The sequence below is a fragment of the Arachis hypogaea genome, chromosome 2 (assembly GCF_003086295.3).
Source record: "Arachis hypogaea cultivar Tifrunner chromosome 2, arahy.Tifrunner.gnm2.J5K5, whole genome shotgun sequence".
Lineage (NCBI taxonomy): Eukaryota > Viridiplantae > Streptophyta > Magnoliopsida > Fabales > Fabaceae > Arachis > Arachis hypogaea.
The window spans coordinates 86,880,452-86,902,166 of record NC_092037.1 but is presented as its reverse complement, the minus strand read 5'-3'; the positions used below and the strand labels follow the sequence as shown (position 1 = coordinate 86,902,166).

At 32.7% G+C, this 21,715-nt stretch overlaps 1 protein-coding gene and 4 long non-coding RNA genes across 6 annotated transcripts; 2 read left to right on the top strand and 3 right to left on the bottom strand.

Annotated features, from left to right (window-relative positions):
- Nucleotides 1–156: 156 nt before the first annotated feature.
- Nucleotides 157–11,502, top strand: LOC112749111 (uncharacterized). 2 transcript variants are annotated; one of them, XM_072219231.1, is made up of 7 exons: nucleotides 157–441; nucleotides 827–1,043; nucleotides 1,462–1,662; nucleotides 1,735–2,359; nucleotides 2,590–2,675; nucleotides 2,762–2,821; nucleotides 11,034–11,502. In XM_072219231.1, exons 1-7 carry the CDS (start codon nucleotides 208–210, stop codon nucleotides 11,060–11,062), a joined length of 1,452 nt encoding a protein of 483 aa, XP_072075332.1. In that variant the 5' UTR covers nucleotides 157–207; the 3' UTR covers nucleotides 11,063–11,502. The 2 variants fall into 2 exon arrangements, with proteins under 2 accessions (XP_072075332.1, XP_025653172.1); XM_025797387.3 differs by lacking the exon at nucleotides 11,034–11,502 and having other exon boundaries at nucleotides 2,762–3,017.
- LOC140179679 (uncharacterized) lies at nucleotides 1,436–4,538 on the bottom strand. Its single transcript, XR_011873444.1, has 2 exons — nucleotides 3,419–4,538; nucleotides 1,436–2,028 (listed from the first exon to the last, which is right to left on the bottom strand). It is a non-coding gene; the product is annotated as an uncharacterized lncRNA (long non-coding RNA).
- A 2,973-nt stretch (nucleotides 11,503–14,475) lies between the features above and the next one.
- Nucleotides 14,476–15,830, top strand: LOC140177920 (uncharacterized). The gene is made up of 3 exons (XR_011869570.1): nucleotides 14,476–14,719; nucleotides 14,801–14,911; nucleotides 15,063–15,830. It is a non-coding gene; the product is annotated as an uncharacterized lncRNA (long non-coding RNA).
- A 135-nt stretch (nucleotides 15,831–15,965) lies between these two features.
- LOC112749103 (uncharacterized) lies at nucleotides 15,966–17,631 on the bottom strand. The gene is made up of 3 exons (XR_003175066.2): nucleotides 17,155–17,631; nucleotides 16,662–16,739; nucleotides 15,966–16,400 (listed from the first exon to the last, which is right to left on the bottom strand). It is a non-coding gene; the product is annotated as an uncharacterized lncRNA (long non-coding RNA).
- A 397-nt stretch (nucleotides 17,632–18,028) lies between these two features.
- Nucleotides 18,029–18,480, bottom strand: LOC140177918 (uncharacterized). The gene is made up of 3 exons (XR_011869563.1): nucleotides 18,385–18,480; nucleotides 18,213–18,281; nucleotides 18,029–18,085 (listed from the first exon to the last, which is right to left on the bottom strand). It is a non-coding gene; the product is annotated as an uncharacterized lncRNA (long non-coding RNA).
- Between the last annotated feature and the right edge of the window lie 3,235 nt (nucleotides 18,481–21,715).

The window sequence follows — 21,715 nt, the reverse complement described above, 5'->3', positions numbered from 1 at the left end:
TAGAAAAAATTGTTTATCACTTATAAAAAATCTGATTTTTTTATTATTTTTATTACGCTTTTTAAATCACGTCATTAAAGTTCAGGAGATTTGAACCGGTAACTGCTTAACTAGTTTTTGATTTGCCGTTTAGCGCTAAAACGACCAAAACCAATTTTCAAAACCCATGTCCCGCGTAGCTTCCCCCCAAAACGCACCGAGTCTCAGATGAGAAACTCTTATCACTCATCACACTTGTTCTTCCTCTTCAGCAAAATTACAATGGGAAAGCAAGCCAGTTCCAAGCCAAGAAGGCCAGACTCGTTGGGAAAGGGGAAGGTCACTCCGATCCAGATCGCCTTCATCGTCGACCGCTATCTCTGCGACAACAACTACTCCGAAACGCGAACCGCCTTCCGAAACGAAGCCTCCTCCCTCCTCACCAATTCCCCTATTCACAAGGTCAATTGACTAGATTCGTTTCTCTTCCACACCGTTATCATCAAACTTAATGAGTTAGTTCTGTTAGTTAGTTACAACAGAATTTCAGTTCTTGTTTTTCTAACTGTAACGTTTATCTTTTAGTGCATGTTTGGTCAATTTCATTTTCGATTGAAACATTTCTCGTTAAAATTTTTTGCATGCACGGAGAATATTCAAGAGCTTTACGCTCTAGTCCAATTAGATGATAAGATGATACTTTTAAGATAGTAAGTGATCGAGTCAAATGTGTTTTGTTGATGTGAAAATGCATGATTAAATGTGTGTGTGAATCCAATTTAGACTGAGATTGAATACAAACTAAATCTTTATTCGGTATTTGTTGTGTTCTTGCCTTCTTGGTTAGGCACCGAAGAGTTTGTTGAGTTTGGGAGAGATGCTGGATGAGTATGTATGCATGAAGGAGCAGAAGGTGATGGTGGAACAGGAGAGGGTGCTTGTCGAGCAAGAGAAGAATCGTGTTCAGATGCTGTTGAACGGTATACAGAATGTTATGAACGCTTTCAATGCTACTACTAGTAGCCGGAGCATTGTTGCACCTAGTAACAGAACTCCTCCTCCAGGTAGAGGCCTTTGTTCTTGATCAATCAATTGATGGACTCTGGTGATAACTGAATTTTATAGTTCTAATCAGTAGTAAAAGTATATGCATGACTCTGTCATGAAATTTTCACAATGGAGTGTCTATTCTATTTTGTTAATAATGGTTTCTAGACACATCTATCATAAAGGAGACTGAAGAACTCTGGTTGACTTTATGGTAATCAGTAACTTACGTTTCCCCTTCTCATTAGACTTGGTCACAATTTATTGTTATACTATTTGACATGACAAAGCTAAGAATGGTTATTGATTGTCTCTAATGTGTTTGAAAGCACCTTTTAGGATTAGATTTCACTTTCAGAGGTATTTTGGCCTTTAAACTTGTTATGAGGTGTGAAATGATGTATTGATGTTTCTTTGTGACTTGGTTCTTGTTAGGTGTGTCTACTACTATGCAAAATGCATCAACTGTACATTCACTTCCTCAGCCTATCAACACCAATACAGAGTCTGCAAACTTCTCAATTCCAGTGTTGAATCTATCTGATAGGAAGAGAAAAGATACAATAGCCGTGGATGTGTCTTCTGCCGCGAAGAAATCTCGTGGAAAATCATCCAACAGGAGAATTCCTTTCCAAGGTATAGTATTATCCTTGCTCTTCTTTTTTCTGATTAAGTATCTACTGATCTTTCATAAATCCTCGGTGCCAGATCAAAACACACTGCCACAATCAGATACTTCTGCTATCACTAACCAAGTAGCTTCTCAGCCTTCTACACACCATCCATCAACTAGGAACAGCGTGCTGAGCGAATCGCAAGCTCAAGGATCCACCGTCTCCAAATGCTTTTTTAATCAGCCTTCAGCTTCTGTTCCCACAACCATTTCACCAGCTCCAAAGACACCCAGCATAACAACTTCCTCTCACCGCAATACACATATATCCCCTCCTGATATTCCCCCGGCTTTGAATCGCAACGAGGAGGCTGCACCCACATGTTATGCTGTAATATCAACCAAGAGAATTATGGTTAGCCCTACAAAACAAATGGCTTATATAGAGAGTAGTCAATGCAATAATCCTGTGAAGACAGGTACTTCAGGCAAGGCAAGTAACAAGAGGGATCATGTAAGAAGCAGGTTGGACTTCGGTGCCTCTGGCTCGGAACTGCCTATATGTTCTACATCCGATTCGACGAAGGATGTTGACTTGTTTGACATTGACATAGATGCCTTGGGAACGGATTTTTCATTCACTGAAATGTTAAATGATCTTGAAGGCATTGATTTTTCTTGCAATCCAGCATCAATGAGTTCTAAGGATAATGCTTCAGGGTAGTATTTCTTTTAATGCAGCAAGTCTCTCTATTAGTTCTATTTTTTCAAAATAATTGTCAAATTGAACGAAGTTCTGCATGAAAAAATTAGTATCTCCACCTATCCGCATAATAGATTGTCCAAAAGAATTGATTTTTTAAGTACTATTTGTCCAAATTGATAGTTACTTGAAACGGAAGTGCCCTTAATCCAGTGCTTTGATATGACTTTTATCATTATTTAAACAGGTCACCTCCAGAATGCAAGGGTAATCAAGTGATATCTGAAAGATCAACAGTGGGAGAAGTATCTGAGGAAGAAATGAATGTACCGGGTAATGAAAAAATAAAAAAACTCAGTTTGTATCTTAACAATATCTGATCTAAACTTCAATTTACCGAGAACCTTTCACTTTTGCAGGCTCTGACAATTGTTTGAATACGACATCTGTCACAAAATGCATAAAGATTTCAACCCCCGGTAAATTCATTCTTCAATTGTTCCATTATCATTTTTTCTTTCTACATTCTGTTCAAAGATCTAAATATACTGGCTCATGCCAAGGTTGTCAAACTCGCGAGTCTAGGTAACTCATAGAGCTAACCTAGACTCGACTCGTAGACTCGACCTGTAGACTCGTATGAGTTTACCTGTTATAATTTTTTTGTAAAAAATATATATATCGTGTAATATATATATATATATATATATATATATATATATATATATAGTAATTAAAACTCAACAATTTTAATAGAAAAAAACATAATAAATTAATATAATACTACAATTATAACAAGTACTCTAAAACATACATTTAAATCCTTCAATTATTACATAGTTATCCACTAACAGTTGTAAATTTATCTACTATCAAAGTGGATAAATTCAGATTTGAGATTTCAGAGTTTCAGACATTCAGATTTAGTATCAAGTAACAATTGACTAACACTAACAAGTAACAACTACAAATTACAAGAAATAGAAATTAAGAATAGACTAAACTAACACTAACATGTAACAACATGTAACAACTAAAACATGCAGCAATTCAGTAACTATTTATTTTAAACATACCTGAATCTGAATGGCTGAATGGAGTAAGCTCAGTTTAGGAACCAGACATTGCTATGCTGCGCAAGCAGACAAGAACAAACGGCGGCACAGTACACGACTAATCGGCAGAGAACACGACGAACCAACAGAGGAGGCGACGACCGAAAGAGGATGTGACAAACGACGGTAGCGTGGCAATGGTAGAGGCTCCACGAGTCCACGAGCTTTGATGCATAACAGAGTCAATAGAGAGCAGAATGAGAGAGTGAGAATGAGAGAACAACGGAGAGAGAGACAATGATGAGCTATTTGGGGAATGGCAAATGGCGAACGGAGGTGAGGGACAGACAAAACGCGAAGAGTGTTTGGAGAAGAGAGTAACTGAGTAAGTGCAGTGAGCAAAGTGAGGGATTAAGCTGTTTAGGGTTACGTTCATACGTTGCTCCCTTTTTTTTTCTTTTTTTGGCCCAAAACGGCTCCATTTTTTTGAAAAAGGCCAAACAAAGCAAATTCGCTGACTCACCCGTAAACTCGCGAGTTTCATCGAGTTTATGCGAGTTTACCCGAGTCTACCCAGAAACGAGTTTGTATCCGTGTTAACTTGATTCCACTACCTAAACTCGTAAACTCGTACGAGTTTACGAGTTAACTCGAGAGTTTGACAACAATGGCTCATGCTATATCATACTTTCAGTAAAAAGTCGCCAGAGCTCTCTAGATCAGTAGAGTTCTTACAGGGTGTGTTTGCGAGTTAAGAGTTCGGAAAATTGAATTGGTTCCTGACTTTGCTGCTGGAGATGCTTGCTTTTACTTTACTATACCAATAAAGAAAGAAACAACACCCACACGGTTACACTTGACATAGGGTGTTAAACTGTTAAACGTCATTCATTGTTCATTATAGCTTTTATCATACTGTTAGTGTTAGGTTACCATGGGAGGTTGCAACAATAAGAATTCTTAGCCGCTGTAGATAGCTTTCGTTCTCCCACCTTTTTTGGTGTATCAAATGATTACATATTTACATTTTTGTTGGATTTAGTTAGATGTTAAACAAGGTAAAACTTAGTGTGTAAAAACATCTAAGCTGGCATTGTGTAGCCTTATAGAATGTTAATCTTGATTCTATTTCTTGTATTGTCTAAACCATGAAAATAATAATGAATAAGTATCCTATTTTCATTTGAAAAACTCCATATTTTCAAATGGTTATACACCATTAGTACTTGATAAAGTGATGCTTATGACTTCGAAACCACTGGACATTTCATAATTCTTCCTTTCCATATTATCCAAGGATGTATAAAATTATGATATAGTGAGGAAAAAAAGAAACTAAAGGACTATAATTGTTGTGTGGGATTTATTTGGTTGAGATTTTATTTTATTTTTTTTATTTGTTTTCAGAATCTTTAAAAAAAATAGTAAAAAGTAGGAAGTGAAAATGTGAAATATTATTTTTACTATTTTATTTCTTTTTCACAAATTTCTAAAACCAAAAGCACTGAATTGAAATCAAAATAGACAATAAATTTTAGGTCCAATAAAGTTTAGCTCAGTCCCTTTTCACTTTTATAAGAAGACACGAGTTAAAGAATGAATATGTTGAAATGGGTTATAAACATCATCAAAATTCCGTTGTAGTCTAGGTGGGCAACGGAATATTGTTTTACCTTTTTTGAAATTTTTTAGGGACCTTGATTGAGTTTATGTCTCAGTTTCAATGCTGTTTCGGCTTTTGTTGTCTTTTGGTTTTCGTCCTAACTCGTAATTTGTTGGTATTTTGGTTTGAAGTGCCGGTGAAAATCCAACAATATATTATTCTACAATTTTCGGCCTCAAATTTTACAATCACATAATTAATTAAGTTACACCAATAATAATTAATTATTATGCTAAAATAATTAAATTTTAATTAGGTGACATTTGATCATGTAGAATTTTTATTACACGTTGATGTAATCATCACAGATCACACTATCATTTGGTTATTTGCTTATTGCAGACTTTTAAATAAGCATTTAGTCTTTTTAAAAATTAACTAAAGGAATATTTTAGTATTCTTAAAATAAGTAAAGTTTAAATATCTATTTTTGAATATAATTAAACAATCTTAAACTTAGAAATTTTTTTAGTGATTTTAAAACTAATTTTAAAAAGGCTATTTTTAATCTTTTTAAAATAAACTGAAATTTCTAATTTTCATAGGGATAAACAACTTTAATCACGCATGAGTATTTTAATCTTTTAAAATTATTTTTAAAATGTTACTGTTCATACTTTCACCCAATGCCAATATCCAAATCCAAACGAGATAAAAAGACCCGATCCATAAGATTGATCTTCTTTACAACCGACCTCGCCACAAGAGGTCGGGCTCGACACAGGCTCCGCCACAAGGAAGTCGGAAACGAAGGTTGGCTGGCAGATAACACTTATTCAAATAAATAACTGTTTCTAAAATCTCTCAACTCACTTTCAGAAGTCATATCTTGACTTCCCTAAGATAAAGGGACGGTTATCTTCCTTAAACGGTGGAACCGCTCCAACGGTGGTTATGGGTTCACCACTATAAATACACTGATACTCCTCAGATATCTCTAAGTTCCCATACTCTAAAAACTTGCTTAGACCCTTACTGACTTAGGTATCGGAGTGTCTTTGTAGGTATTACCCCGCATTCACTCACACGCAAACAAGTTGGACGGAAATTCCTGACCCGGTCAGAAGACCCCTCCTTTGAGCGATTGGACCAATCTAATAAGTCTAACCCACTAATATTTTATAAATTGACAAAAATAATATTTTAGTCTTTTAAATTAAATTAAATTCACATTTCTAATTTATTATGATAACACAATCAAATAGTCTTAATCCTAAAATAGTATTTTAGTAATTTTAAAATGTTTCTATAAGGATATTTTATTCTTTTTAAAATTAACTAAAAATATATTCTAGTACTTTTAAAATTAAAATTAAAATTTCTAATATAATTAAACAAGTTTAATCTATAAAACTATCAAAAGTCTCAAACATTTTTTAATCCATCTAATCCAAGTTGAAAAGCTTTACAAAGATGCACTCTATATATATGTATTCCATTTTATCAATTAAAAATTCCTTATTGAGATATAAAGTAACTAATAATCTCGTAGTTTATTTTTTCATTCTCCTACTACATCTTTTTTATTTTTTCCTATATGTATTGAACTTATTAGCTAGCTAGGTCGGTTATTTTATAAACACTGCCAAATTGAATCAAGTTGGGCGGCTGGCAAAACTTAAGTCACAAGAAAAGAATATTTGGCTGAAAAATAGTTTTAACATCTTTAATTAATGTATTGATATATAGTGCTTGTTAAACTTAGTTATTTATAACTAAGATAATAGTATTTTTTGAATAGTATTATATCATATGTTACTCGACTTTTCTACTTTACAGTCATTCAAACTCCAAATTAGCCTGTACAGGACAAACCTTCCTTTTATCATTTTCTACTTTTTCTTGATCCTGTCCATTTCAATATTCTATATAAATATTAGGTATGTAATTGTAATAGTCTTCAAAATTAAAGGGAAAAAGAAAACTCTCCCAAATACAAAATTGGAACCTTTTTTTTCCCATGAGGAACCAAATTCTGGTCTTTTCTAATGAAGCCAAGTTTAATGAACTAATAAAAAGGGGACACACGTTAATTTAGTTGTAATTTGTAAAGAATTGAAGAATAAATCTCCATTTAGAAGTAATTAACAAATAGATGCCATAATATTTCGATCATAGTCCATACTACGTAAAATGATCAAAGCATGCTGATATAATAATAGTGGCAACGCATGCGCATGGAATGGAAGAAATTGACCATCTAGATAAATTAAAGCAGAGAGTCAACTTCTGATATTCCAATTCCAATTTGATACTTAAAAACGTGGTGAAACGTGCCCTACGACGTCATTGGTTTTTTTTTTCTTCTTTTGGGTTAATTATTTCTTTACTTTTCTTTTTCTTTATAGCAATTAAACAAAACAACTCTCTATTTATTATATATTTTACATCAATAATTTAAATTTTAAAATATTTTATATATGAATCAGGTTAATTATTTTTTTATAAGATTACAAAAAATAGAAATAACTCAAAATCTACTAATTTATTTGTTATTTTTAATAATAAATTATTTTTTAAAAAGAATGGTACTTTTTACTTTCTCTAAAATAGGTTAACATTGATTTTTCCTTTTTCGTCCCTTTAACTTACTCAAAAGGTTCGGATTTTTAAAACCCATCTCTTCGGCTTTCAAACTAACCTATAATGGAGATCCAAAAATTTTTGACAGTGTGAATAAATATTGTACATGTATTATAATAAAAGTTTTTAATTATTATAAAATATAATAAATTATTAATTATTTGACTAATACATCCATTAAAAAATTTAATAATCTAAAATAATAAAATATTATTTAAAATATATCTATTTTTGTTTTATATTTTAAAATATAAAAAAATTAAAATAATAAAATAAGATCTCAATCACAATTGAATTTATAATTTTCATAATGTATAAATATGCTATCTTGATTTAAATTGGAATAGAATCTTATTTTCTCATTTTATCAATCTATCTCTTTAGTTTAAAAGAACATAATCCTTTTCTCTTTTTATATAGACTATTAAACAATTATTTAAAAAAATATCTTTCATACGATCACAAAGTCAATACTTTATTGTAATATTTTTAGTAAAGAATTTTTTAAATTATGATTGTCAAAATCAAAACTAACTTTAAAAAAATACCAATAAATAAACATATCCTTTATAATTTTAAAAAATATAAAAAAAATCTAATTTAAGTTTGATAATTAGTTAGATTGCATATATATATCTTATACGAAGTTATGAAGTTGATTATTAGATGCCAAAAATTAAATTTTGAAAAAAATTTCAATAGATAAAATTAAAGTAATCAAGTTATTTTTTCATTATCAAACACTAAAACTAGTTATCTTAAATTTATAAAAAGTGATTCAATATTTACTTCTATAAAATAATGGTTAAAAATTGAGATTTAAACGTTATTTATATATCAACAATTTAATAAAATATCTTAACTTAAAAATAATTCTAATAAACACTACTAAAAAAATGTTGAGTACCACTAGATTTAGTGTCACACATTAGTGGTAAATATACCATCAGATTTACAGGCAATTTGTGCATCAAATTCATCATGTCAAATAATTACATACATATTTTCTTTTTCGAACAGTAAATTTATCAGTAATTTTTGGAGGAAAAATAGAATAATAGATGTGAAATCTAAGGACAGATTTATCCGCTGTTAAGCATATTTAGTGGAACGCTACGTCTTGATGTCATTGAATACGCTCCCGTCGGATTTATCTGCCGGTAAATTCATCAGACAGATAAATCTGACGGTAACTGTGCCCTAATTTTAAAATGTGTGATACTCCCCCTTCACTTTCGAAAACTTTCTTCTTTCTCCACCACTCTCCTCTCTCTTTCTCTCTTTTCTCTCTACCTCTGGCAGCCCTTCTGACCACCTTCCACTAGCGTCGGTCACCTGCATTCTTTCTAAAACCTTCGTATACTTGCCTAGATCATGTTTTGTCGCCTGAAACGGAGCTGCTCCCACTGTCTCTACCGCCCGTTGGTGTTATTGTTGTCGCTGCTCCTTCTGTCACCGGAGCTGCTTGTCTCTCCCTCCTCCAGGTAGGTTGGACAACTTCCTCATCCCCCCTCTCTGTTGCTTTTCTTTTTTATTTTTTTTAAATAAAAAATCCTAACCAAGGCTGTCAAACTCGCAAGTCTAAGTAAACTCGTGGAGAGCTAACCTAGACTCGATTCGTGAGTTAATTTGTACGAGTTTACCTATTATAAAAATTTTTCAAAAATTATATACATATCATACATTATATATATATATATATATATATATATATATATATATATATATATATATATATATACTTAAATATAGTCATTTAAAATTAACAATATCAAATTGAAAGCACATAATAAACTAAAGTAGTAACATACATTATAACAAGTGTTTTAGAACAGAAGTTTAAATCTTTTACAATTATATTTATGCAATTAGTACAACATACAACGCACACAACTAAAAGTTTTAAACTTCTAATAAACGTAAATTGAAATCCTCCAATATCTTTATTTTTCATGACATCAATAACATCTTTATCGTCTTCATCAAAATTTTCATTTATCATTTTCTTTAAGCAATATTCTCAAACATTTGGTACCTAAATCAAGAATATCAAATAATCAAATTATTAAGATTGTCCCTAAATAAACACTATGTCCTTAATTTAGTTATTAACTATAAGTTGTTCTTAACTGTTAATTTTCTATGTTATCTCTAAATAACAACCATGAACAGTGAAGTTGAACCATAATCAAAAGACTGTAATTTAGTAACTGCCTAAATTTTCAAACTACATAAAAGGCAAGCAATAAAATTTAAAAAAAATACTTGAATGGAACAAAAGCACAACAGCTAGCTGCGAGCCTGGGATGGCCGACAAAGAACCAGCACGAAATCGAGTAGAGATGTAGCACAATTGTGCTCGTGTAGTGCAGAGATGGAGTCACGATGCAGACGCAAAGAGTGAGAAATGGTGAACAACAACAAAGCACAATAGAGATAAGAGGCACGGGCCAACAACGACAGCGCAGCGGAATTATGTACGAACGATGAATGAATGAACGAACGGTGCACGAACAAACTACGGCAGTACGATGAACTGCAGAGTCGCAGAGGACATGATAAACAGTGGCAATGAGACGAACGAGCCAGTGTGGTGGATGACATAATATTATTTTCTTCCTTAAGGCTTTATTTTATAGTCAAAATGGAAGAACATGACAGAATTTGTAAAGTTTTTGTTTTTTTAAATTTAAAATTGAGTTTCTTTTTTTTGAAGTTGTCTTGTATGTTACACACAATATTATTTTCTTCCTTAAGGCTTTATTTGAGTTAAATAAAATAATTTTACGAAAAAATTTAATTAACACAATAAATTTATATATAAAGCCAAATCTAATAAAATAATTTTTATGTTTATCTAACATAATTAGAGCAAGTTTAACAAACTAACGAGGGCAAAAATATAATACTACTGTATATTCTTAAGTAATTTTCTAAATTTTAACGGGGCATTTGTGACTTGCCCCTACTAATATATACATAAGTATGTCCTTGCCTATAATTCTATATAAAAAAAATTAAGATCCTTAAATTGTTCTCTTTGGTTTAAACTAAGACCATCAATTACGAGATTAAAAAAAATTCAATTTTGTTATGCGTACATTCTTTATTATAGACACTATTTTAATATTAATATTTTTTTAACAATCAATACATATTCTTTTAATTTTGTTTTATTAATTACAAAAAATAATCTAAATACATAATTAATTAATAATAATTATATTTTACACAAGTATTAAAAATATTTGGTATGAAAATAGTATTATTGTAATTTGTCATCTTAATTAATCTTTCACGTTGATTATTACAATTTGCATTTATACATTGTAAATTTGTAATGACATAAATACAAAACAATGGATTATATATTTTTTTGGTTTGCATCAGGGTATCCATCAGGTCGGAAATCCAAGTGAGCATCGAATTCGGGAGAGATGGTTAAAGGACACAGACCATCATTCACCTGTGCCAACTTACATTAGTAAACAATGGATTATATATTAATAGATATGAAATTAAACTGCATATTAATCCAATAATAATAATAACAGGCCTGCTATACATACAAGCCTTTTTGTCTTACAAGCTATACAAGTTGGCCCAAACCCAAGAAAAAAACACGCGCACCACTCCTTTATCATCGAGCGTAAAACGCATGCGCCTTAATCAACCGTTGCGTTTTTCCAAAACACATTCATTATGACAAACTCTTCCTCTTCTTCCTCAATCAAAAGCCAAACCGTCAAGATTCAAGCCACATTCGAAACAAACTACGATTCTGAAGAAACGTTCCAACTTCTCGCGAAGAGTAGAAGAAATCAAGAAGAAAAGATACAAATCTCCACAAAAAATCACCAGAAATAAGGAAGAAACATTATTCAAGGTACTGATTTACTATTCTTCTAGGTTTTTCACATTTATGTTCTTTGAATAACTATATCATTAGTATTTCTCTCTCTGTTTCACTGTTCTTGGTTTAGATTACTGTTCTGATGACACTGTTCTTCGTTTACGCTATTTCACATACTTCTAGTAAATGCTTTAACGTGTATTTTGATCTATTTTGGTACATATTTTCTGGATGTTTACATGTTTTTTAAGTAGATTTGTACATGCTTACATGAAAGACTCTTCATCTTCTAAATGATTTTTGGGTGTATATGGCCGATTGTTGGGTGTATATCTCAGACTTGGCATGCGACTGTTGCTTCTAGTGGCATTTTGAACTTAAATATATTTTTGAACTCATATAATGTCATATAATCCAAAAAATATAGAGGTGTATGGGACTGATATATATATTAGGAGTTTTGAAGTCTAACTAGTACTGTTCTAATTGTGCCTAACCTTGTAGTGTCATTTTATGCATGTTTGGGTGAATTCAATATGATTTTGAACTTACTTAATTTTGTTTAATTGAAAAAATAAAATGTTTATGGGACTGGGTTTGGGTGTATGTGGCTGATATTTGGGTGTATCTGACTGATATATGGGTGTATGTCTCTGGTTTTTGGGTGTATTTTTTATCTATTGACAGCATCTCTTTTTCATTGCAATAAAAATGGCAAGCAAAAACCAAGGTGAAAAAAAAATACAATGTAAGCACAAATATATGTCTTAAAACAAGTCAAATTTTCCTAATACAAATATATTTTATTCTAATGACTCTAATTTTGCTTTGTTTACAGCAAACCAAAGACTTGAAGTGTGCAACAAAATTGTTGAGTGAAAATTTTGAACATATGAGCGAGGAAAAGAAAGCAATTATTCGAGATTTAGGTTTTGGTGGACTGATGCACATCCCGCCAATGAAGGTGCATCACAAACTATTAAAGGAGTTGGTTAACTCCTTTAAATTGGGGAAAAACACACTAGAAACCAGCTATGGTTCGTTTAGAGTTAAACCCAGCACAATAGGGGGTTGCGCTTGGCCTCAACGCATCAGGTAACTCTTTACAGAAAACCTCTATACTTTCATTCTTCGTAATATCTTATTCTACTATCATATAATCAAGAAACAAACATAGGTGTATATGAGTGATGTTTGGGTGTATTTCAAGTGATATTTAGTGTAAGTTGTTTTCTTTTTTCTAGGAGATCTATTTCCTGAGAAAGTCAGTTATAAGGAACTTTCTGAAGAGAACAAACAGATTTTTAGAAGATTCTAGGGGAAGACTCTAAAAATCTGACGGATGAGATGATGAGTATTGGCGTTGGAAATGAACATGATCGCCTGATGTTCAAAAGGATTTTCATCCTCTATATACAGATAGCGTTCCTGTTGCCAACAACAATAAACAAAATCTCTCCTGTGCACCGAGCCCCAATTTTTAAGATGGACAAAATAAAGGAGGGCAACTGAGGAGCCCATGTGCTGAATTTCATCATCAAGGGCATAACTAATTACAATCTGAAAAAGAAAAAATCAATCGACGGATGCATGTTTGCCTTGATGATAGTCTATTTCCATCTGTCAAAAAACAAAGACAAGAAAGGAGAAGAAAGACCTGCACCACCCTGGATTGCCAACTGGAATAGAGAGCAGTTGGTTGAAAGGATGAGAGCAGAAATGGGTGGACATATGGTAAGTGAATAGAATACCTTGGGTGTATTTTATTTACGTGAATGCTGTTAACTAACATTTCTACTGTTTCAGGGAATCGTAAAGATGGCAGAAACAAAAGAGAAATTGAAACAAATGAAGAAAAAAGAAAAGAAAGAAAAAAACAAAAAAACAAAAAAATGAAGGCAAGTTCATCATCATCTGAGAGTGATACATCTGAAACTGAAGACTATTCTTCCTCTGAGTCTAAGACTGAAGAAGACTCAGAGGAACCAAAAAGGAAACAACCCACCCGAACATCCAAAAAGTAAGTAATATACTTGGGTGTATTTTGTCACTTTTAGGGTATTTTTTACTAATGATTGTTTGCCTTCCAGAATGGAATCCAAGAAAAGGAAGAAGATTCAGGAGGATTCCGATTCAGAAACTGAATCGAATGATGAGTAATGTTCTGAAATTATCATTGCTTTCTTTTCTGTTTATTCTCAAAATTTCATGTATTAACAAAGCGTTTCTTATTAACTTTCAGAAGAATCATCACCAGTTAAAAAAAAAACAAAGAAAAAAATTCAGAGAACACCCTAAAAGTAAGCACTGTTTTGGATAGTATTTTATCATCAATTTTATTTTGTTTTTCTGATTCATACTTTTTTTTCCAAGGCGAAATCCATAAAGAGAAAGCAAGTTGTTGAGGATTCGTCTCCTGAACAAACTCAATCCTATGATGGGTAAGATACTTTGTAAAAATATATTACCGTTTATCATCAAAATTATATTTGTTAACATGTTCTTTTATGCATGTCCTGTCAGATCTGAAACTAAAACTGAAGTATTAGAAGAATTCTTAAGGGAATCAAAAAAGAAGAAAACCAATGATAAAGCTGCTGCATAGGGGTTTGTTATTTTTGGTGTATAGTAGGCATTCTAAGGTGTTTTGGTTTCTCATAATTGTTTTTGGTTTTCCAGGAAGAAGGGAGCTCCGCTGCCATCGACAAAAGGTCACTATGACTCATCCGAAATGTAAGAACCTTTATTTGATAAAATCTTGTTATCCTGATTTAACCGTTTGATATTTTTACTGAATGATATATATTCTATGTTTAGAATACCAGAGGTGAACTTAGGAAGTGAGAATGATCCTTTGTCTCAAGGACGTACAGATCAAAGCAGCATAAACAAACTGGCGGATAGCATGTAATTTCTCTTTCTAATACCGGTTGCTTTTATCTTTTATTACCTTCTGCTTCTAATTCTGTATATATTTTTTTTAGAAAAAACCCTTTATTGTTTTATTCAAGAAAAAAAAGCAGGAAAAAAAGCCAAAATTGCAACTACGTGAGTTCTCAAAAAACAAAGCCTGTGTTTTTTTTGAATGCTTCAGGTGTATTTTTTACTTTCTTTGAGTGTATTTCAGGTTGAGTCTGGTAGAAGAATCAACCATTGATCTAGCTGAACAGAACACAAAGGTTGTGCAGGTAGAGACACAGTCACCAACTGAAGCCCTTTCAATGTGAGTTTTACAAGTAAATTTCAACCTTATAACCATTTTATTTTCACGGGCTTTCTTAACTTTTTATTTTTGTCTTGTTAGAGTTACGATTCAAGTTTATGTACCTTTGTCCCAGACAACCTCTGTGCCAAAAATTGAACCAACCCCTTCAAAGTCTCCAAGTGAAAAAATTAATGAAAAAAGAACAAAAAGGTAAGGAATAATATTGGGGTGTATTTGGTTACTATTTCGGTGTATATTGTCCTTGTTGGGGTGTATATTTTGCTTACTTGGGTATATATCTTCACATAAGATCTGTAACTAGTTTTTTTTATAATATGATTCATTTTTTCTAACCCTGCAGCACTCCAGAACCCCCGAAATCTGATGAAAGCATACCCACGGTTCCACCAGCTCCATCCAAAATGCAAGTTCAGCAGAGTAAAATTTGGTTTTCAATATCATTTGTCTAGTCTTATTCTTATAGTACGTTATATGTCATCACACAGTAATCCAGCCCCAGAAGACGCTGCTGCACTGATGATGATAGCACGGACAGCATCCTACATTCCTAAAGAATGTCTGATGCCATCATTCAGTCTTGGCTTGACAGATTCAAACCAAGAAGAAGCAGCAACGCAAGAGGGGTAGAGGGAAAAAACACCTGAAACACCAAAACTAATTGAACAATTAGGGAAACTGGTGGAAAAATTGCAAGGAGTGGGGTGAAAACAGCCACAACTAGAAAATGGATTAATACAGACAGATTTACAGACGGATTTAGTCTTTATTACAGACGAATTTTTGGTTACCGACAAAATTACCGACGGATTTTGTCCCTCTGTAAAAGCCCCGTCGGAAATTATTTACCAACGGATTTTTTTCCGTCGAAAAATTACAGACGGATTTTTAACAGTTACCGACGGATTTTTTCTCTGTAAATTTTCTATCCATTTTCCAAAGGCGACGGACTTTCCGATGGATTTTCCGTCTGTAATTACAGACGGATTTTTCGACAGATTTTCCGTTTGTAATTACAGACGGATTTTCAGATGGATTTTCTGTCTGTAATTACAGACGGATTTTTTGACAGATTTTCCGTCTGTAATTTGAACCTTGGAAAATCACCTCACATTAGGATTACAGACAGAAAACCCGTCTGTAAATTCGTCGGTAAAGTAAAATAGAAATTTTTTTAAATTTTTCCATTGCAAAATGAATACTTTAGGTTTATTTTTTAAATTTTCTCCATCAAACACACTGTAAATTGAAAAAAAAAAGAGACCAAAAATTATATAGATAAACATAATATTCATTACATGATACCTATAAAATTGGATGTTATTTTTCAACATCATTGGCCAATATCTGTCTATCATAAAAAGGTACCCAAAAAAATAAACTATTGACAGAACTATAACTATTTACATTACTCATTGACACTACTAGTTCCTTCATTTTCAACAATTTAAACAAACAAGATTTTATATTGATCCTATTCCTTTTAGATTGCATGATGGTGACTTGCTCAGAGCCATTGACAAATACATCTCCTCGACAAATAAACCATTAGACAAAAACGCTACTTTCAATCAGTCAGCAGGAGTATACCCATAGAGGCTGGACCAACTTGACCTGGAGCGTAATAATGCCGACGAAAGAGTTCAACATCTCTTCCTAAAGGATCGTTTTTGCGGACTACCTGAAAGCGTTTTGAGATACACAATTTAGCTAGTATATATTGAATCATTTTGGTGCATCTGTCAAGTAAGGCAAGACAAGTCCAAAAGAGCAATCAAAAGCTCAATAAAGCAGCAAGGCAAATCTAAAAGAGCAAAAAGTTGTGGTGGCTAATACTTATCTATGAACTTAAAACATTATTTTCAGGAATTACTACCAAATTCCACTTGCAAAGGGAAGGCACCTAAATGGAAAAGCTGCTCCAAAAAACCAAACAACTTACGCTCTCATTTTAGCAGGACTTGTCCCATCAGCTCCGCCTACTATGGATATGCTTTTAATTTTAACATCTGAAGTAAATCTATTTCACAAAGAATCAAAAAAGAAAAGGTTACATAAGAACTGATAGGATAAAAAAGAAAAAGTAAGTACCATTAATGCTTTTAGCAGAAAGTTGAACACGGAAACATGCAGAATTTCATGGCTGGAATGCAATGGAAAACCATTAGGATGAAAGGAAGTCTCTCCCCAAAAAATTAAATAAATAATCTTGGCCTTTGGCCTTCTAGTAGTCATAAACTGTCGAACAGTATATTTATCAAAATAATAAAATAGAAATGAAAATCTATATGCAATAAACTTCATGAATATGCAGTATATATATAATAACAGTAAAATAAAAAATATAGTCAATATAGCATATTAAAACATGAGAACTGCCAGTTCAGCATTCACAAAACACAAAAGGCTTCACTGTTTAGACAATAGAAACTTACGGAATGAAAACAAGTAACTCAGGATCACCCTCGTTGCTTTCCAAAAATTTTAACATAAGGAAATCTTTGTTCGCGTGGCAACTCCAAAAAGAGAAGCTCATCAATTACTCCACTACCAAATTTGATGTCATTAAGTCTAGGGAGCACTTCAAAAGTTGCCTCTGTTACACAGATCCAGAATGTAAATATTATTACATCAATAAGATTAAAGAATTCAAAGAAACATGCTCATAATATCACATACAAGTACATTCTGAGTTCAGATAATCTAACCACTCACTGATTATTATATTTGCTTATCACTGTTTGCATTCAATGCGGTCAGTTCTAGTTCTTTAATTTTTCAAGTTTAGACTGAAGATTATTATTTACTACAATTCATAATCCAATTACTGGTTAGTAGTGATTGCACTGGAGTAATACTTTTCAGCCAGAAAGTCAAACTTACAGACTAGACAATAAACAGAATTATCAGATAAATTTTTACAATTACAATATCACGTATGTTCTCACTTGCAGCATTGCAAAATAACAAAATAACGTTCTCGGTTCCTTACCAAATCCCCTTCCAGATTTAGAACCACATATGTCGCACTGCCATGCATCCTTTTGGGGGAAATTAAAAAATCCATGTCAGATTATGTATATGTCAAAAGTAAAAATAAATTAAAAGGGCAAAGCATGGTGCAGACAAAAAATAGTAATCCAAGTAAATTCAATTTTCAGACATTGAAATAATTAATAGAAAATTTAAATAACAAGCGGAGTGACTTGCCATAGATGCCTAAGGGAAAACACCAAGTGCATGATGCCCAACATTATTATACAAAGACAAGCACCACCGTTCCTTTGCTCGAGGAGAGTAATACTCGGCCACATACCGAACCATTGTAGAAGAATTGGAGCGATCCAGTAACATATCCGCCAATAACTGATATCATGTAAAGTTTTAACTATGATCAAGATTAAGAAGATGGCATTCCAAACATTATATACATGATTTAATGAATCAATAAAGGTACATTATATTCATTCTAGGCAGCAATTTCAGTGTGTACCTTAATGGCAAGTCGTCTAGTGAAATAACTGTTAGATTCTAGCAATCGAGTATTGTACTCTTCAAAAAACTGAAATGAGATAGATAGTAGCATGTTTTAGCTAATGATATGTTAATACTTAATACATTGATTGAAAAGATAATTTTGCTTTCATATTCATTGATTCACTTACCCAATCATAATTCTTGGAAAGAAATTCAGAGACGGTGGATTTGTGCCTTGTTGATAGCTCCTGTAATAGATAACAAAACTTCAAGATCTTGGATTCATTGTCAATAATGGATGAATAAAAGATGCAGAGCACTTGAAAACAGATAACTGTTGTCCAACACACATGACATATTTGTATCCTTTGTTATAATAACATCCACAACATTAAGTTGTACGGATTTATAAATGGAAATTAAATAGAGGAATGGAATCATGAGTATACTTTAAAAGTTGAAAGAGCATCTGAGGCGATTTCAAAATTCGACAGTTGAATATAGTCAAAGAACTTCTTCATGTGATCTGATCCCAAGACATGTCTGAAAAACATAAATTAAGCCGGTTGAGATTGTGAGAATGCTTAAGTATGTCAAAAAAATTTTTATTCTAATTAATCAAGAAACAGATCATTGTAGATGCTTACCTAGCAACACACTGATGGCGTATGCACTCTCTTGCAACCACACCATAAGTCAAAGCAATGTCACCATCTTGTTCATAACTAATAAAATTAAATCAGCTTGTTAACAAATGTTTGAAAATGATCAAGCACTTCAAATTTCAACAAACATTCGTCTATTTTTGATGTCTTCGTCAATTTTTTCTGATTTTTCGGCTGTGTATCCATCAAATCTTCAATAAGTATTTACATTATCAAAAAGCCATTATATTGTTAACATAACTGATATCCCTTGAATGCTTGACCTGTACCTGAGAAGCACTGGAAAGGACATTAGCCGCTAAAGACTTTGTAGAAATTTGTAGATCTCAATATCTCAATATCTCAACTATTGCAGATCTCAATATCTCAATATCTCAACAAATTTGTAGAAACTTATCAGTAATTTTAAGTTAATTAAGAACAGATCTCGATATCTCAACAAATTAAAAAATGAATGAAGTTAATTAGTATTATTTTTATTTTTCTGTGAAATTAGCAGCAGCAACAGGGAAGGGACAGGGCTAGAGCTAGGGATAATGAAATTAGAATAGAATCACAATGGAAGGGGTTAGGGATATGGACGAGAAGGAGGCGGAGGCCTACCTAAACTAACGGTGACGAGAAGAGATGATGACAAACCTCCGGCGAGGAGAGAAGAAGCAGCGACGAGAGCGGCGCGGAAGGAGCTCGTAAGACAAGAGCACGGCGGAGAGAGGTCGTAATACGATGGCAACGAAGGGAGCAAACGCGATGAGGGCGACGGAGGGAGCTCGTGCGATGCGAGCCGCAGCGGCGGTGACAGCGGATGACGTGACATCTTCAACGGAGAGAGAAGGCAGGGAGGAAGGAAAACGTGAAAAATTGAAATGAACCTGGGAGTTGGAGGACTACAGCGTTAAAAAACTAGGTGTGAATGGCGAGTGAATGGAGTTAATCTTCAATATTTCCGACGGATTTTATTTAAATTACAGATGGATTTTCTGTCTGTAATAATTTAATAAAATACACGTTTTGTCTACTCAATTATAGACGGAAAATCCGTCTGTAACTATTTTACAGAAAAAAAAATTAATTTTTTCGACGGAATTATAGATGGATTCTCTTTTTCGTCTGTAATTTATGCTAATTTATTTTTTTTGTTTTTCGACAAAAAAATCCCTCTGAAATTCCGTCTGTATTTCAGTGGGATAAAATCCGTCGGAAATATCCGTCTGTAATAACTAATTTTCTAGTAGTAGCATTGGATTATGCAAAAGGTAAAAGTCCACAGTTTGAAAAGCAGAGTGGCGAAGAAAGTTTTGAAAAGTTTAAAACTCCTCTGAAGAGCAACGAGATCTCGACTGAAATGAAAGAGAAATGTTACCTCTGGGCCACACATGTGAAGACATACGGAGATTGAAGCACTAATGAGTATGACGCCGTGTGCACCCTCAAAGCCCAAGATCGATTCATTTTGTCAAAAATCCACTTTGCATCTCTGAAAGCTGATACACATATAGAAGCTGAGGTAATATTAGAATAACGTTAATGATTTTATCATGAAATGTAATTGCAATTTATGTAAATTGATTTTTTTCTAGATTGTCACTGCTATGTGCCTGATCCTAAATGAACTGCACATTAAAAGATTTCAAGAAGAAATATACTGTCTCTCCCTAAATATTGTGGTAAGGTGTACTTCAATTCAACCTTGGGTGTATTTTCTGTATTCATTTGGGTGTATTAATTATTTCATTTGATGTTTCACAAATGTTGTAGAACATGACGATTGGGAATCATCCAGATGGCGAATTCTTACAACATAAAATCAAAAAGCCATTTAGGGTTGAAGACTACCCAATGTTTATACCGTTTTTGGACCTAAAAAAATTAGCATCACATCCATATGTAAGTTTTCGTTTCTAAAATTTCTTATCACAGTTCTTTACTTATGTGCCAATAAAACTAAAACACTGTTTAATGTGGACATGTTTTAGATTTTTGCACCTATTTGCTATTCAGAGCATTGGTGGCTATGGGTAGCTGTTGTAAAAAAGAGAAAATTTTATATACTTGACCTGTATCATAAGACATGTCTCTCTGAAGCCAAAATGAAGCTAAACAAATTCGTTGTAAGTTATTTCTGTGTTTTGTATTTTAATATTTGGGTATATTTCTGTTCAATATAAGGGGTAGTTTGTGATTTATTGAGTGTATTTTTTTATTTAATTTATTCATATATTTTGATTTGTTTTGTGTTTTAAAGGATATGTAATTTCAAAAATGAGGGTATATGCTGGGGGGAACCTCTCAAGAAAAAGGATCAGGAAATTGAACCACCATACATTAACATCTCAAGCCAAAAAATAAGGTATAAATCTTTCACTCTGAAAATTAATCTTTCCTATATGTAATTTGATAATATATTTTTTGTTTTTCAGTTATGATTGTGCTATTTATGTAATGAAGTGGCTTGAAGTAATTCAGCCTGAAAATGTTAAAAGGGAGAAGTTTGAGTGGGACAATTGGACTCAGGTAATTGTCTTTAAAAAAATATAACTCTCTATTACTTTACTAAATTAACATGGTTGATTAAAAATAATATTCTTTTAAACTATAGGACGAGGTGGACCACTTTAGAGTAGAATATGCTTCCCGAATTCTATTCCATGAAATGAATCAAGACAGAGATGAAGCCATTAGGGGAAGTGATGCAATAAGAATGTCGAAGCCATCCTCACTGTTGTTGAGTACTTATTATCAGATAGATTCTAATGATATTGATACTGATTAATCTAAATGTTATGTAGTCTTGTAATGAACACATGGTGTAAAATTTTGCCAATATAATTTAGTTTTATTATAAAAAAAATTC

Bases quoted from the DNA above. Each gene is read 5' to 3' on its own strand.
- LOC112749111 (XM_025797387.3), top strand. From the start codon at position 208: ATGAGAAACTCTTATCACTCATCACACTTGTTCTTCCTCTTCAGCAAA. The intron at 442-826 runs GTCAATTGACTA...CTTCTTGGTTAG, and splicing joins CCAATTCCCCTATTCACAAG to GCACCGAAGAGTTTGTTGAG. The intron at 2,360-2,589 runs GTAGTATTTCTT...TTATTTAAACAG, and splicing joins TCTAAGGATAATGCTTCAGG to GTCACCTCCAGAATGCAAGG.